This window comes from Vipera ursinii (assembly GCF_947247035.1).
Source record: "Vipera ursinii genome assembly, chromosome: 6".
NCBI lineage: Eukaryota > Metazoa > Chordata > Lepidosauria > Squamata > Viperidae > Vipera > Vipera ursinii.
In genome coordinates, this window is record NC_139515.1 from 54,271,141 (window position 1) to 54,287,718 (window position 16,578).

The following is a 16,578-nucleotide window of genomic DNA, read 5'->3' on the forward strand; positions in this document are numbered from 1 at the left end:
AAACACTACATATATGGAAACATTTAGGTGTTCTCTTCCAGAGTTTATTTAAATCATTTAAACTCCTTACACATCTGGGAAGATATCAACCTGGGCACAGCATTTCTCTGCTATTCATTATGGGAGCCCAGTCATTTTCAAACATGAAAATCTAGAAAGTCAAACTCCTTGAAAGAATAGTAGAGAGAGCCTATCCTTAAGTGAAGTCTAAGGCAGGGGTCCCCAACCCCCGGTCTGTGGACCAGTACTGGGCTGTGGCATGCCAGCAACTGGGCTGCACAAACAAGCAAAACCCCATCTGCAGGAGGCAGGCAGCACACAAAACCATGCCCCCTCCGGTCCGTGGGAAAACCCCTGTTCACGTAACCGGTCCCCAGTGCCCAAAAGGTTGGGGACCTCTGGTCTAAGGCATTTCTTTAGAATCCTTTTTGGACTGTGCACAATCCCAAGTTATCTTTTCTCCCCTCTTATGTCATACCACAATCCAATCATAGCATCATGTTAGAAGGGGAAGTTCCAAACTCTCACTTTGGTTGCCCAAAGGGGTACAGAAATCTTCCCAGATGCTTGACAAAAATTAAACTATCCATTTATATAGCTTTAGGATTTCTTTTAGGATTGCTTTTTAGGCAATTACCAGAACACCTTTTTCAACTAAAAGCAAAGTTTGTTTGTTTTTGGAAACTCTGCAGTGAGTTATGCTGATAAATCCATTCCTGATCTCAGAAGATTTCACATTCCTTGATTCTGCAAAGATTTTTATTTCAATAAGTAGTAATTTTATGAAAAGCTAAACATAAACACAGGCTTGTTTTTTTAAAAAAAAGAATAGACGAAATGGATGCAAAAATGACTTTTCTTTTATGGAAAAGGTATTTTAGTTGTAGAATAAGTCTTTATTTATAAAATGGATTTTAATTCCAAACAGCTACATAAAAGAGGGAGTCAATACCCAAGAACAGGACATACCATACAGAGCTTAGGATCCCATCCCTTTCCATGACTATATTATTAACCAAATATCATATGTAATGCATAAAAAAGTGGATTTCCCCATTCAGTTAACCACCAACTAACTACAAAATAATTACCTTGAGTATCTTTGAAGTCAGCTGAATCTTCTAAAAGGTTCTTTAGATAATCTGCAAGGGGAACAGAATGATGTTATTATCAAAACCAGCCTTCGGATCAATAAAAATTATTGACCTGAAGTCTAAATTATGAAGAAAAAGTTTTGTACAAGCTAAACCATACAATATTAAGGATTTTAAATATTTAAGAGTTCTGACAAAATAGTGTCAGAACAAAATACAAAATAGTGGCATATTGTGTACGAGGAACATTTCTCTTTTTGCTATGAGGGAATCAGAAGGCTTTAGTTTCAAGGCAGAAAAAAATTATTGAAAATTCTAACTGCAGACTTTTATCATGGTGTTCAGTGAGGCTTTTCCACTAATAAATTGGACTGCAGTGATAGCCCTCAAACAATGGTTTTCAATACTGGTAAAACTACAGTTTCCTGTGATCTTAGTAATTATTTTGATCTTAGCCACTAGGTGGCTAAGTTGAATACAAAATAATTCCAGCCCTCAAATCTCTGAAAACCGGAAAACCCTTGATTTTAAAATGCTTGCATTCACTCAAGAAAATTGCAGAAAGAAAATGAAGGGAAGGGAAGGGAAGGGAAGGGAAGGGAAGGGAAGGAGAGAGAGAGAGAGAGAGAGAGAGAGAGAGAGAGAGAGAGAGAGAGAGAGAGAGAGAGAAAGAAAGAAAGAAAGAAAGAAAGAAAGAAAGAAAGAAAGAAAGAAAGAAAGAAAGAAAGAAAGAAAGAAAGAAAGAAGCAGTATATGCATCTCAGGGTGCTGGTTCAAGAGTGTGGGGGGTAGATCATTTAATGAATTGATCCAGTGGCGTAGCGTGGGGGGTGCAGGGGGGGCCGGCCGCACCGGGCGCAACATCTGGGGGGGCGCGCTCGCACTGAGCTGCTCAGGGAGCCCCAAGGGCTGCACAGAGTCGGCTTGGCTCCGCTCTCGAGCTGCTCTTTCTTGCAAAGCGAAACGAGTCCGGCAGGTGAAATGGGCGGCCACATAAACTGAATAAAATAAATAGAAGCGGCCAACTCTCCGCCCAGGCTCAGGCCAACCGCAAGCGCCCCGCAGGCGCCCCGGCAGGCTTGGCCGAGCGAAGACGGACCTGCCGGCCGGCTGGCCTAGCTTCGTGCGCATGTGTGGCTTTATTTAGCGGGGCTCACGTGCGAGCTTGAATGCAGTGGCTCTTGCAGGTTGGAGCCCCGCCCAGCCGCCCTCGAGAGGGACCCGGAAGCATCCCGCAAGCGCGCGACTCTTCTTGGAAAGTCTACGCCGCTGCGGGGCGCGTCTTTTCGGCGGTGCCATGACGTCACTGGGTTAGGGGGCGCAAATTACTTGCCTTGCCCCGGGTGCTGACAAACCACGCTACGACACTGAATTGATCTAATTTTCTGAAATGCTTTTCACCCATTTCAGGTTGTTGCTAAAACAAAATCAAAACAAAAAATACGATGGACTGGTTTACAATTACAATACCTTACCATTCATTACTTGGAATTGGAATTGAGCTAAATGCTTAAAATGGCATTGTCTTATCTAAATGGTAAGACACTCAAGAAGACTCTTGACAAAGAACTGGAACTGATAATTTTTTTTATTTTTATGGAATAGACTTATGCCCAAACTTCCTTTCCCTCTTTCTGCCTGAATATCTCTGCAGATCTCTCATACAAAAATATTTATTATTTCCACGAGATTTCTTTAAAATTCACAGTACAATATTCAACATCCATCTTCTGAATCCACCTTAACATAATTCTTTTTTCCACACAAAGATTTTTTTTTCTACATTCAAGTTTAGCATGATTTAAGATGTTAGGGGGGGGAAAGCCACCTTTTTTATTTCTACAGAAACTCAGCATTTTTGGAATATTTATCTCAAGTATTTGAACTTCTAACTAATGCAAAAGTTAAGGAATATACAACAGTGCTATTCTGGCAAACAAGTATTATCAAAAAGAGGATGTTGCAAGTAATAATAGTCCACAGAAAGAAGAGGAAGAGCAGAAGGATATGAGTAAACGGAAGGAAGGGAAATAAATGATCCTTTTGAGTCAGAAAGGACCCCGAGGAACATTTTGCTCCTCTTATTAAAGTGGTTCTACTGGAACTTTTCTATCACAGATTAATCTGAGCCAGAACTGTTCTAGAACCAGTTGTCTTTTTCTACAGACAGAACAAGGAGCTCTGGAATATATAAAAGTATACAACTGCTTCCAAAGTATATACTAGGTCAGACATGTCAAACACAAGGCCCGGGGGCCGGATCCGGCCCGCGAAGTGGTTTTATGTGGCCTGCAAAGCCATCCTGGAAACAGTGAGGGAACGGCCCCCACTGCCTTGGCACTTGCCCCGGTCCCATCTCCTTCTGCCAGAGACCCTCAGATCTGTCCCACTCGTGCCCAGGCCCTCATAGGCACCCTTGATGCGATGTCGAGCCGGCCACGCCCACCCAGTAGGCCATATGCACTCTAGCCACGCTCACCCAGTAGGCCACGCACACCCTGGCCACACCCACCCGGCCCCCTGAGGGCAACTGCAATGCTGATGTGGCCCTCAATGAAATTGAGTTTGACACCCCGTACTAGGTGAAACCCGCAACGCAGCCTAGCCTGTTTATGTGAGATTAGAAGGGAAATTTGCTAATCTAATGCCTAATTAGCTTGAGCTCACATGCTATAAACCAGGGTGTCAAACTGCTGGTCCGCGGTTCAGATGCATCATAGCAAAGCCACGCCCACCCCTTTGCTGGCAATGGCAAAAAAGTCACGATACGTCATGACACGTCACGTGACGTTGCGAGTTTGACACCCCTGCTATAAACCTACAAACCATGGGTAACTATCTTTCATTATTATGGTTACAATAATACAACCCAAAGTTGTATCTCATCTTACTTAAAATTCTACCATTTCTACCACTACATTCCATTAGAAAGTGGCATATGCAAAGGAGAACAAATCATTAAGTTTTTTCTTCAGCTGGAGGACACATGAAGCAGGGTTAATATAAGCTGATGCAGTTGAACAATTATACAATATGTAAATTGTACATTCTGTAGCTATTTGTTCTATTTGACTTGTCCAACATGCAACTTGTTAAGCAGAGAGAGTAAAAGAGCTGTCTGCCAAAGGAGGGCAGACAGCTCCTCTACGTGTGGGAAGGGAATTCCTGCATTGGGGCTGGAGACAGGAAGCTCAAATCCCAAAGATCCAAGTTGAATTTCCCTGGCCTACCCCAGATCTTCTCCTCCCCTCCATTTGCAAAATAGGCCTGCTGGGCTGGGCTGGAGAAAGAAAGTTTGGATCCTCAGGATCCAAGCTTCCTTTCTCTGGCCAAGCCTGTTGGTTCACCTCCTGTCTGTTTACAGAAGGGAATAACTGTGCTGGAATCAAGAAAGGGAACATGGATCTTTCTCCGGCCTACTGCAGAAGTTCACTTCTATTTCATTAACTGTTTGCAATTAATTCTCAAAAATGTAACAAAAAGCAAAACACAGAGTCTCTATATCAGCAGTCCCCAACCTTTGTGGCTAGCAGCCTGGCTGGGGGGGGGGAAGGAAGAGGGGAAATGGGCCATGCAAGGGGTGGTGGGCCAGCGCACACAGCTCCACTCAGCAAGAAAGAAAGGAAGCCTTCAGTCAGGCTTCTACATATCAAGAGCTTCTGCAAAGGGACGTAAGCCTGAAGCAGCATGAGATCACTGCCCTGGAGCCTTTCGTGCATTTGGAAGAGCTTTTGGCACAGAGAATAGAAGCCAAGTGGGGCTTTGAGAGCTGGTGCCTACCGCTCATGTGAATGAGGCTGCGCACATGTGTGTACTGGCCCATCACTCACCCAGTCCAGTTGTGAATAGGCCACAGCCCAATAGTGGGCTGCAGCCCACAGATTGGGGACCCTTGCTCTATATCATAGGAATAGAGATATATTAGTTTATGATGGCACAAAATCTGGTAGCACCTTTTCCAAATATGGTCATTTCTTTAAAAAAAAATCCAGACAACAATTTCACGATCCAAATCAAATGGATTGTTTTGTCCTAATCAAGAGACTATTCCACTATACTACAGTTCTTTTTTAAATACCAAGGCTCATTTTCTCTTATAAATAGTTTCAGCTACAGGAACTATATATCCTAATTTCTTTCACTGGACTTGGAACTGGAACGTTCAGGACTGTAGCAATGGTACTGGGATTACTGAGCCACTGAATGTAGGCCACAATAATTCATCCAGCTGAATCTATTAACTTTCATTGACTTCCCTCTAAAGAGAGCTAAAGTAACTGGAAGCATTTCATGGTTCTATTTTAAAGCCCCAGGCAAACAAAGGCTTTCCTTTTGATCTAGGAACTAGTTACAGGGATTATGCATTGTCCACCATAAGATCTGTTACTCATATCAAATAATGGAAACAAAGACACACGTCTATCTGCACATGCAGCTTGTATGTTTTAGAGATTTACAGAAAGGACAATATTTCCTTAGAACAAGCATATTTCATATTTAGCAATTCAGGTACACAAATCCAAGAAAGTAGACAAGTCACTTATTTGTTCATATGTAAATGATTAAATAGAGACTAACAGAATTATCATTTAGACTGCGCAATCAACTACATAATGAGGATGGAAGCACTTTTGTCAATCAAGAAAGACAACTTGCTAAGTTACCCTCTTTCATATTTCACCCAGAAGTTTCAAACTTTTCCAAAAACTATAGTATGAACAATACCAGAACCAACATTTATATCTTCTGATCTGCCACTTGCAATAACATACTACAGGGGGGGAGGGTAAAGGTGGGGAGGAAGGAGTGAGGAAACCTGAATAGCATGGAATTCATTAACTCAGCAAAAATACCATTCTCTGCACCTTTGGCAACAGAGGCAACATTTCTACAACAAATCTGTAAAAATAAAAAAATAAGTTTCATTTCATTAAAAACAAAAATTTTGCCTCTCGCTGATCACAAAAGAGAGTTTCAACCCATTCCCACAATTCAAAATACTGAAAACAAAACAACCTTCCCCTCCAAATTACTCTTTTTCCATGTCAGTGGTATACAAAAATAATATCCAGGTTATTATTGAATTTCTGTTTCTTTTCATTTTTTTTATTGAAAGCATCAACTCTGAACTTTTCTTTAAATAATTTTAAAACACAGTTATTAATTCTATTCACAACTATTAGCCAGAGAAAGAATTACTGCATGTATAAAAATGGTTAGCCACTATGTAGCAGTGGATATCAAAGTAATCTGTTAGGTCAGACATGTCAAACACAAGGATCCGGCCCGCGAAGTGGTTTCATTTGGCCCGCGAAGACTTCCTGGAAACAGTGAGGGAATGGCCCCCACTGCCTTGGCCCTGGCCCAGAGACCCTCCTTCTGCCAGAGACCCTCAGATCTGTCCTACTCCTGCCCAGGCACCCATAGGCACCCTTGATGTGAACAATGTAGAGCTGGCCATGCCCACCTAGTAGGCCGTATGTACTCTAGCCATGCCCACCCAGTAGGCCACGCCCACCTTGGCCATACCCACCCGGCCCCTTGAGGGCAACCGCAATGCTGATGCGGCCGTCAGTGAAATTGAGTTTGACACCCCTGTGTTAGGTGGACAGGAGGATCTAGAGCTCCTTCAAAACTTCATCACTGGGACATGAATGGTTCAGCCACTGTAATCCCATAATTCGGAACTGAAATAGCAGTATTTGGGGATGGAGTGTTTTACAGAATAAACACACACCAGAAATGCCTTATGCAAAAGAATGATCATAAACTGGAAGTTCCCACTTTTGTTACGTAATTTTCTATTAGTGCTTACCCAATTGTTACACATGCAAAATTTACTCATTAAAACAAAGAACGAAGTGATATTTTAAAACAATTAATTTAGAAAAAAAATCTAATGGCCTTTATGAAATACTGCTATCCCTCTATTATACACATACACACACCCACACAAATATTTTTAGCTTGTAGCCTTACCTGTTAAAAGAAGCCTGTATTGAGGGATCCTCTGAACTGGCTTCAGCAAATAGTGTTTGAGTGCCAAGTTAGCACAGCGGGGACTCATCTGAAAAATAAAATTCTAGAATTTTCACACCAACTAACTTCATTTAAAGCAACCTACTTTAAAACTTGCAAAGTGAGTTGATCTGAACCAAATTAAACAGCTATCATCCTTGTCGCTATATGCTGATTTTTATATCACCAGAGGACTAAAGTGTGCTGGCTTTACTTTAGAAATGTCCTCTAACAATAAACAGCATGTCACTTTGCTATGATTGTAAAAACTTCACTGTTTTGTGTTTTCCCATTCCTGAATGAGCCAAATGTAATTCATCCATGCTAAGCAGATACCCAACTGTAAAACACTGAAGAAAATGGCTATTTTTCTCCCTAGTGAAGCTGAGGCACTATGCCTTCATATATATTTATGTTCAAATATACAAAGATAGATTCATAGATTCATGTTCAAATATACAAAGAAACTAAGGTTTAGTGCTTTAAATGTGGTGCTTTAAATGTGCATTTTGGCAAAAGATTTCATCTGAAGGAGAAATGATTTTACCAAAAACCTTGGCTGATGCTAACATTTATTATTATTATTATTGTTATTGTTGTTGTTGTTGTTATTATTATTATTATTATTATTATTATTTATTATTATTATTTTAATTTCTATACCGCCCTTCTCCCGAAGGACTCAGGGCGGTGAACAGGGCAATACATAAAAACAAGATACAAAAATTAAAAATTATTAAAAAGTAATTAAACAGTGCCCATAATAAATTAATACAGATTAACAGTTAAAATCCATTTATAAAATCCAACCCCATCCCATCAGGCCAGGCCAGCTTGTTCAAAGAGATGGGTTTTAAGATCGCGCCGGAAAGACCGGAGATCGGGCGCCATCCGGAGCTCGACCGGAAGATGGTTCCAAAGATCCGGTGCACCCACAGAGAACGCCCTCCCCCTGGGGGCCACAAGCCGGCATTCTTTGACTGGTGGCACCCTGAGGAGGCCCTCTCTGTGGGAGCGTACTGGGCGGAGGGAAGTTGACGCCAGCCGCAGGTGCTCCTCAAGGTATTCCGGACCCATGCCATGTAGGGCTTTGTAGGTCATTACTAACACCTTGAATCTCACCCGGAAGACAACTGGTAGCCAATGCAGCTCGCGGAGCAGAGGTGTGACATGGGAGTGTCGGGAAACTCCCAACACAACTCTCGCGGCTGCATTATTAACAAGTTGATGGGATTTTCTGATCATATTATATGAATCAAAGCTATCATGGACCTTATAAGCATCTTTTTAAGACAGTAATATTTTGATAATTAACCCATTAACATATATGCAATCTAACCCTCACAAAACCTTCATTCATATGTATATCTGAAAAGAAATAAATGCATTTTATATCCTGAACTTAACATAAAACTACCCTTAAACCCAGAATCAGTAGACAAAGTGGAAGCCAACATATTTGAAAAGATTAAATTACCTCAAATTCTCGAACAACAGCAGCAAACCCAGGGTTCTTTTTACACTGCTCATCAAGGAGGGCTATATTCCTATCAAATTCTTTTATGTACGTTGAATACATCTTTAAGTAAGGCCCCTTTTTCACAAATATATCAGCAATTCTCTGATGGTCAATCCTAGAATTCAATACAGCAAACAATTAGAATTTACAGCTAAAGCATGTAGTACAGGTAGTCCTCAACTTTTCACAATTGAGACCAGAATTTCCATTACTTAAACAAGACAGCTGTTAAGTGAATCATACCAAATTTTATGACCTTTTTGCCATAACTGTTAAGTGAATCACATAGTCATTAAGTAAATCTGACTTCCCCCACTTTCCGACTTTGCTTGTCAGAAGTTGGCGGGGAAGGTCACAAATTCCGGGATGTTGCAGCCATTCTAAACACATGCCAGTTGCCAAGTGCTCAAATTTTGGTCACCTGACTGGAGATGCTGTGGTGGTTGTAAGTATGAGTACTGGTATTGGTACTTTTTTCAATACAGTTGTAACTTTGTATGGTCATTAAATGAATGGTTGTAAGTCAAGGACTATCTGTGTGGGGGGGGCGTATTTTCTCTTTCTACCCCTTTCTGTCCTTGTATATTCTGCATCCAGAGGTGAAGGAATCTCAAAAGAGGCCACACTGAGATCTAGGTATTCATAGTTAGGTTTCTTTGAAAATTTAGTCCAGTTGTTGTAACTAGCTCAGAACAAAAGGGGATTTACCTTCAAAATATTCCAGAATATATTTCAAGTAGCTACCTAAATTCAAAGGGCTCCCAGCAGCTTGTGTACTATATTTAGGCTTTCAACAATCACTTTATTCTTTACCCTAAACGTTATTGGAAGTCTGGTACTCATCAAGGTAGACATTCTATCAATCTCCATGACAAGCAAAAGGTCCAGAAAGAATGAGAAAGAAAATGTTACCAATGAGAAAGGCGTTCTTCTAGTTCTCTCAGGAGGTCCCGATTAAGCTCATATAGCTGAGGTAGATAGTACAAGATCTGATTCAGGATCTTATCTTCAATTACTGGCTTTCCAAACTGCCTAGAAGCATGTGCCACTGAATCCCGAAAATCCTATTACAGGGCAAGTGAGAAACATATACACATGATTTGAGAAACCAGCCTCCAAACAACAATACAGGTTACATGATTTCTTTTGTAAAGACATAGATTATCCATTTATCCAAATTTCTAGGATCAGATAAGCAATTCAAGGTTTTGGTAATGGTTTTCAAGGCCCTACATGGCATGGGTCCGGAGTACCTCGGGGATCACCTGCTGCCGGCGTCAACTTCCCTCCGCCCTGTGCGTTCCCACAGAGAGGGACTCCTCAGGGTGCCACTGGTCAGAGAATGTCGGCTGGTGGCCCCCAGGGGGAGGGCCTTCTCTGTGGGCACCCCGGACTTATGGAATCAGTTGCCGGTTGAGCTCCGGATGGCGCCTGACCTTCGCTCCTTCCGACGTGATCTGAAGACCTATTTATTTGAACAAGCTGACCTGGCCTGATGGGGGATGTGTTGGGGTTTTTATTGCGGGTTTTTTATACTATTATTTATTGTTTTAGCTTGGGCTCTGTTTAATTCTCTTTTAACTTTTGTATTTTGCATTTTATATGTGCCCTGTTCACCGCCCTGAGTCCTTCGGGAGAAGGGCGGTATACAAATATAATAAATAATAAATAATAATAATAATAATCCAAGGTAAAACAGACTTTGGAAAGGAAGACAAGCTCAAACAAGCCTGAACAAAATATAGATTCAGTCTCTGAGAAAGTTTGCTTTGAAAAGACATGACTAAATCTATAAACCGTTTCTCTGACTTAGTAAACTATCCTATTTACACCACTTTAACTCTCATTGTTTCCTGCAAAGAAAGCAGGAAATTGTAGTTTGGCAGGAAAAATTATCTTCTTCTATTGGAACACCTTTTCCAAAAAGTTGTTAGTGAGAGGGTTTATAATATACTATGGATATGTCCTTGAATTGTTTGATTCACTTATAAAATTAGAACACAATTTTATAGGACTGATGTGATAAGGAATATGTGAATTATAGCACTGATTATTTGTTCTGTCCTACTAGTGGATTATTTCTTCCAAAACTTTCTTAGGAGAATATAATAAAAGAAGGTTATAAATCAGGTTATAAATCAGAATTATATAACAAGTAGCAACTCCTGATGCTCCATATTAGAGTTGTGCAAGGACCATTCAGTTTAAGAACTAGACTACTGGTTGTTGTTGTTGTTTTAAAAAAAGATCAATCCAGTAGCCAGTAATTTCTGATCCTAGAGCATGTACTAGAAAAACTGACCCCCACTTTCCCACTCTAGAACACTAGAACAGGACCACAAAGAGTTATGTCACTCATGCCCTTATCATCTCCTGATTGGATTACTGTAACATGCTCTACATGGGGCTACCCTTAAAGAGTATTTGGAAGCTACAACTGGTACAGAATGCAGTAGTGTGGACAGTTCCGGAGACCCATTGGATGTCATATGTGAGAGTATGAGCTTCCAGCTTCAATTCAAGGTGTTAATTGTCTTTAAAGCCCTTTATGGGATGGGTCCAGGAAATCTGAGGAATTGCCTTATTCTGATGGATTAGCCCACCCTACTCATTCCAGTAGAAAGGACCTACTTCAGATCCCATTGGCCAAAGAACTTTGGTTGGCAGTGTTCAGGAAAAGAGCTTTTTCTGTGGTGGCCCTGCGCCCTCTGGAATATTCCCCCATCAGAGTCCACCCTGTCATGGTTCCAATAGATGAAACCCATCAAAAGAACTTCAAGGCAAGAATTCTTCCTTAAAGAACATTTTATTCAGGAAACAAAGTATCGGCACTACATAGTTGAACCCAAAACTAAATTCCCTTCCCCCGGACACAAAGTAACAAACTGCAATTCCCACCCCCAATAAACCACATTCTCCAATTAGCCTGAAATGCGGGCTTTCTCTCCAGCTCCTCAGCCTGCCAAACCATTATCAGTTCATCCTTGAGTTCCCTCAGAGAAGCGTTATTATTATTATGGCTAGCTGAGTTCAAGCATTCATCTCAATTCCCCCCCCCCTTCTACCTGATTTCTAAATAGAAGAAAAATCATGTAAAAAGCAAAGTGGAAATGGCTGCAATTTTCATCGGTTGTCAGAGCAGGAATATCCAATGATTACAGCGTTGACACACCCTACACTCCTCGCCTTCCAGAAAAGCCTGATAACTTGGGTCTGCCAATTGGCCTGGAGCCCTGACAAAGATTTGCTACATTGGGCGTGGCTGATTAAAGAAGAACTCCACCTCCAGGCCGTCCATCATCTTGATTTTAGCTTTTCTATTCAATCTTTTCTATTCATTTTTTCTAATTTTAATTGTTTTCTAGCATTTTTAACCTTTTATTATATTGTAAGCCATCCAGAGTCACTGTGTCAGTGAAATGGCAGCATAAAAATTTAATAAATAAATAAATATGCATTATTCAAAGCTTCACCACTTTTTTGTCTAAAATGCTGCTGTTTGTACTATTCTGGACTCTATACATTTTACCCGTAGTTCTTTTAATTGCCAAATATTGCACTAGATGTGAATTAGGGAAATATCTAGTGTAAAATGATGACATGTTGTGTCCTGCATATAGACACGTTTAGTTATTTGAAAGACTTGCTGCTAGTTCCTGTATCTGTGCTTCTGATCTAATTATTGGACTAGGGTCAATTGGTTCTCGTAGATACTAAAACAACCACATCATAGTTGAGATTCTCTTGTCAGCTGGGACTTGGGACTTGGAATTGACTCCCACTTGGAGAACATTTGGAGTTAGGTCATTTAAATTATTAAAAGTGCAGCTATTAATTTGAATATATAGATATTAGTATAGTATCTGTAATGGATTTTATTTTATATTACAATGTTATGATTTACTGTAATGTGTTACAATATTGTTGTTTTATATTGTGTTTATATTTTTCTTACTTATAAACACGATGAATAAAATTACTACTGTTGCTATTTTATGGAGAAAAAAAAATCTATTTATATATATGATCACTTTGAGTTGAAAATTAACTTGATGGCACATAATCAGTCTATCAATCCTACTATTATTGTTTTTATGCAAGTGATAGGAGCTATGTTTTTAAAAATGTTTAGTTCTGCTATGTTTCAATTGCATGGTATGCTCTCCTGATTATATCTGACTAAATTACACACTAATCTATATTTATTATTAAAATGTATATATCACTTGTACAGTATTATATCACAATTAGTAAAACATACCATCTACAAACCAGCTCTGATTCTTGTGCAAATCTAAATACAAATCTAAATACATGCCCCATATCTGCCAGCTTGAAATGGAATTTCACTGTGCTTTTGCTTCCTTCTCATTACGACTTCCATATCCCCTAAACAATTCAACATCTATACATTGGAGACATCAGAATAATCAAATCAGAATAGATGTGTTCCATGTGTTCATAACTGCATGCTTTTCCAATGCAAATAAGATACAGCAATTATATAAAGAGATGCAGAGCTGTTTGAAACATTGGCGTGTGCACAGTTTAAAAAACAGTGCATCAGAGGAATGGATATTAGTAGGCTTTTCCACTTTTTTGTAGCTTACTGTAACCTACTTTAACATTGCATGACCTAAACCTGAAACGGGAGGGAAAACAGATAGCTTGAGCCATATGAAAATAAAGTGTTTTCATATCATGGGAGACAAATGGCAACTAACCTCTTGCATCCTTAGGGGTTTATGATCTTCACATACAAAGAAATAAGCCAAATAACTGCTATTGCTAATAGAACCCATATGCTCAATACCATGAGCAACATTTACTAATATTAACAGGAATGCTAGAGGAAAAATGCTGGGAATGTATGCACTTTCCATTTATTATACCCCATTCTTGAATATGCTTATGCTTCAATCTTGAATGAAGAAGGATCAATCAAAGACAACACTGAGATGTAGCTCTTTTTGGCTCCAATCCCACAATAATTACTCCTCCTCTCCACTTAGCCCCTCAAAGAAAAAAAAACTGATGTATAATTCCACAAATGCTCCAGTTAAGAAAAAGGAGGGGAAAAACCCTGAACGCTCAAAATTATATCTCAGCATCTGTCAATTCACTGATACAAATATTAATGGATATATAATCTTGTGCTATGTAAGATTAAAAGAAAAATAGCTTTTCAGAAAGACAGATAAAAAGCAATCATAAATTCTTCTCAGTATATGAAATCCAGATTCATTCTCATACAAATAAAATGACACAGAAGAAATGCAAGAAGTTATTTTACTATATTGTCATGCTGAGCAAAACTATAATATTAAATTACCGTATAATGCTTCTCAACTTTAAAATGCAACTGTTAAATACTTAATAACTCATTCATTACATAGTGCAACATGCAGCCCTTTGTGTTAAATAAATTAATCTTTTTGATGGTCATTTTTTTGCTAACACTAGAATATTTATTGCTACCCTCAAATATATTTATTCATACACTGAAGCTGTATTTCTGCTGTTCACCAGCATACACACATTCTGCTCTATGTTGTAATCTGAGTTTGGAACAATTTCAAAAGTGACTTGTAATGCTCTGATGACCTCCTAAATTTAGTTCATGTGGCACTCAGTATACTCTATTTCTGTAACACTGAAACGACACTGAAATATAATGACAATATTAAAACAAGATGTTTGTATCAGTGCACTTTTCGTGAAAAGAAATCTTAAATGTTCTTCTTTGAAATTATAAAGCACTCGTGTTCACTGTCTTATCACGCTAATTTCTAATATGCAGATTATCTCTTCAACATTATATGCAGTTATCATTGAACATACATATGTACATTGTACATTGTGCATTCATGTCCATTGCCTAGGTTTGTTGTATATTGTATGCAATCCAGAATTTGAGCAGCTTTTTAAATTTGGTAGATAAATTAAGCACTGAATTTATCTGACATATTTATCATATGTTCCTTACCCATAAAACTTCCCATGCTGCCTAGATAATAGCCATTAGGGGAATTAACAAGCACGAAGTGGTTTCCAAAGAAATCCCTTTTTAACCAGTGTCTATTTGCCCCAATTCTAAATTTTCATTGTACTTGCTGCTTGCTAAATCAAACATTTTGCCAGAGCTTCCAATGCAGCTAAAATTATATATCTAAAGATGAATAGTAAGCAATTTATAGGATGACACAATAAGAAAGATAAAGGATTTTTAAAAAGTGCTACCTGAAAATTCAAAATATCTTTTTAAAAAAGAACTGTGTAGAGGTCTCACTTATAGCATGTCTGTAAAGCTATAAGTTCCTAATCCATCAGTTTTAATAGCGATCATACACTGAGTTTAATTTCCTACACAAACAAAAAGTTAGATTAAGCTCTTTAAATATGCATCCAACTTCACATTTTTAGCCTTACTGCTCAAAATATAAAGGAATATAGGAGGTTAAAATCTTTGCTTTAAATTTTGTGGAGATTTGTTGGATTTCACAGGCGATAGGCTACAAAATTAAGAAATTCTGAACTATCAAGCGGCCTTGGCCTCTGAACGTCAAGCTCACATACTTTTGGTAATACTCAAATAAGCTGGGGGCCGGGGGGAGTTACTTAAAAGCTTAGTTAAAATAACACAACCAGATTATTCAAGTCTTATTATATATTTCTCCATCACTAGTTTGGGGTTTTAAACACATGCAATTAAAGCCTAAACATTCTAAGGAACAAATAAATGACAAGATACCATTTTACTATGCAACATGTGCTCCTAATGCACCTTATAAAACATTGTATTCTGCTCTCATTTAATTGCATAAATTATCATAAACTAAGCTTCCATATAGTCCCACATTTTATAGGACTTCATGGCTTAAGGATCACAACTATGATTAGATTAAATTAATATAATAACATCATACAGTATAGTTACATTACATTTCCCTATTATGTGATGGTTCACCTTTGTACACACGTATGAAGAATGTTGAGATGTCAAAAACAAACCTCTGGTTCTACTACATTTTGACCTTTCTGGGAATGTATATGAATTCTTTTCTATCATGTGCTCATTTTCAGCATTGTTAGCTCTGAATCTAACGACTTTAAAGAGATGATTAAATTAAGATGTTTATAAACTAAACATGTTTATAAAAGTAAAATTAAATACTTACAATGTGCAGAAGCTTTAGAACATCTACAAACCTATTGACAAAAGAACAAAAAACATCTCAGGGGGAAAGGAAAGGAAAAGGAAAAGCAAAGTAGATTTAATTAAGTACCACAAAGATAACTTACACTTTCTCTGAGCTCATGATTTCCTTAGCAATATGATAAACCTTTGTTTTCTTCCCAGCTCCCCTAAACTAAAAATAAAAGCAAATATTAAAAAAGCAACATAGGAAGGGTAAAAAAAACTGGATTATGTGTATTTTAGACAACATTTTTAACATAAAATTTCTCCTATAGTTTCATTGCATGCAGCTGTTTTCTATATTCAATTGTATAATGTTTCATATGCAGATTATTCAATTAACTGACAGCTGATTTTATTTTTACACACAGAAGTAGTAGTAGTAGTAGTAGCAGTAGTTGGAAGGGATCTTGGAGGTCATCTAGTCCAAGCCCCTGCTCAGGCAGGAAACCCTATACCATCTTAGACAAATGGCTGTCCAGTCTCTTCTTAAAAACTTCCAGTGTTGGCGCATTCACCGCTTCTGGAGGCAGGTTGTTCCACTGTTTAATTGTTCTAACTGTCAGGAAGTTTCTCCTTAGTTCTAGGTTGCTTCTCTCCTTGATTAGTTTCCATCCGTTGCTTCTTGTCCTGCCTTCAGGCGCTTTGGAGAATAGCTTGACTCCCTCTTCTTTGTGGCAGCCCCTGAGATATTGGAACACTGCTATCACGTCACTCCTCGCCCTTCTCTTCATTAAACTAGACATACC

At 38.8% G+C, this 16,578-nt stretch overlaps 1 protein-coding gene across 1 annotated transcript in view; it reads right to left on the reverse strand.

Annotated features, from left to right (window-relative positions):
* FGD6 (FYVE, RhoGEF and PH domain containing 6) overlaps positions 1-16,578 on the reverse strand; it is a 60,589-nt gene that overhangs the window by 18,512 nt on the left and 25,499 nt on the right. The window contains exons 4-9 of the mRNA XM_083365952.1: positions 15,934-16,001; positions 15,810-15,840; positions 9,544-9,695; positions 8,590-8,746; positions 7,074-7,161; positions 1,092-1,142 (exon numbers count right to left, since the gene is read on the reverse strand). Coding sequence (XP_083222078.1) covers positions 1,092-1,142; positions 7,074-7,161; positions 8,590-8,746; positions 9,544-9,695; positions 15,810-15,840; positions 15,934-16,001 — 547 coding nt within the window. The remainder of the gene's footprint in view (positions 1-1,091; positions 1,143-7,073; positions 7,162-8,589; positions 8,747-9,543; positions 9,696-15,809; positions 15,841-15,933; positions 16,002-16,578) is intronic.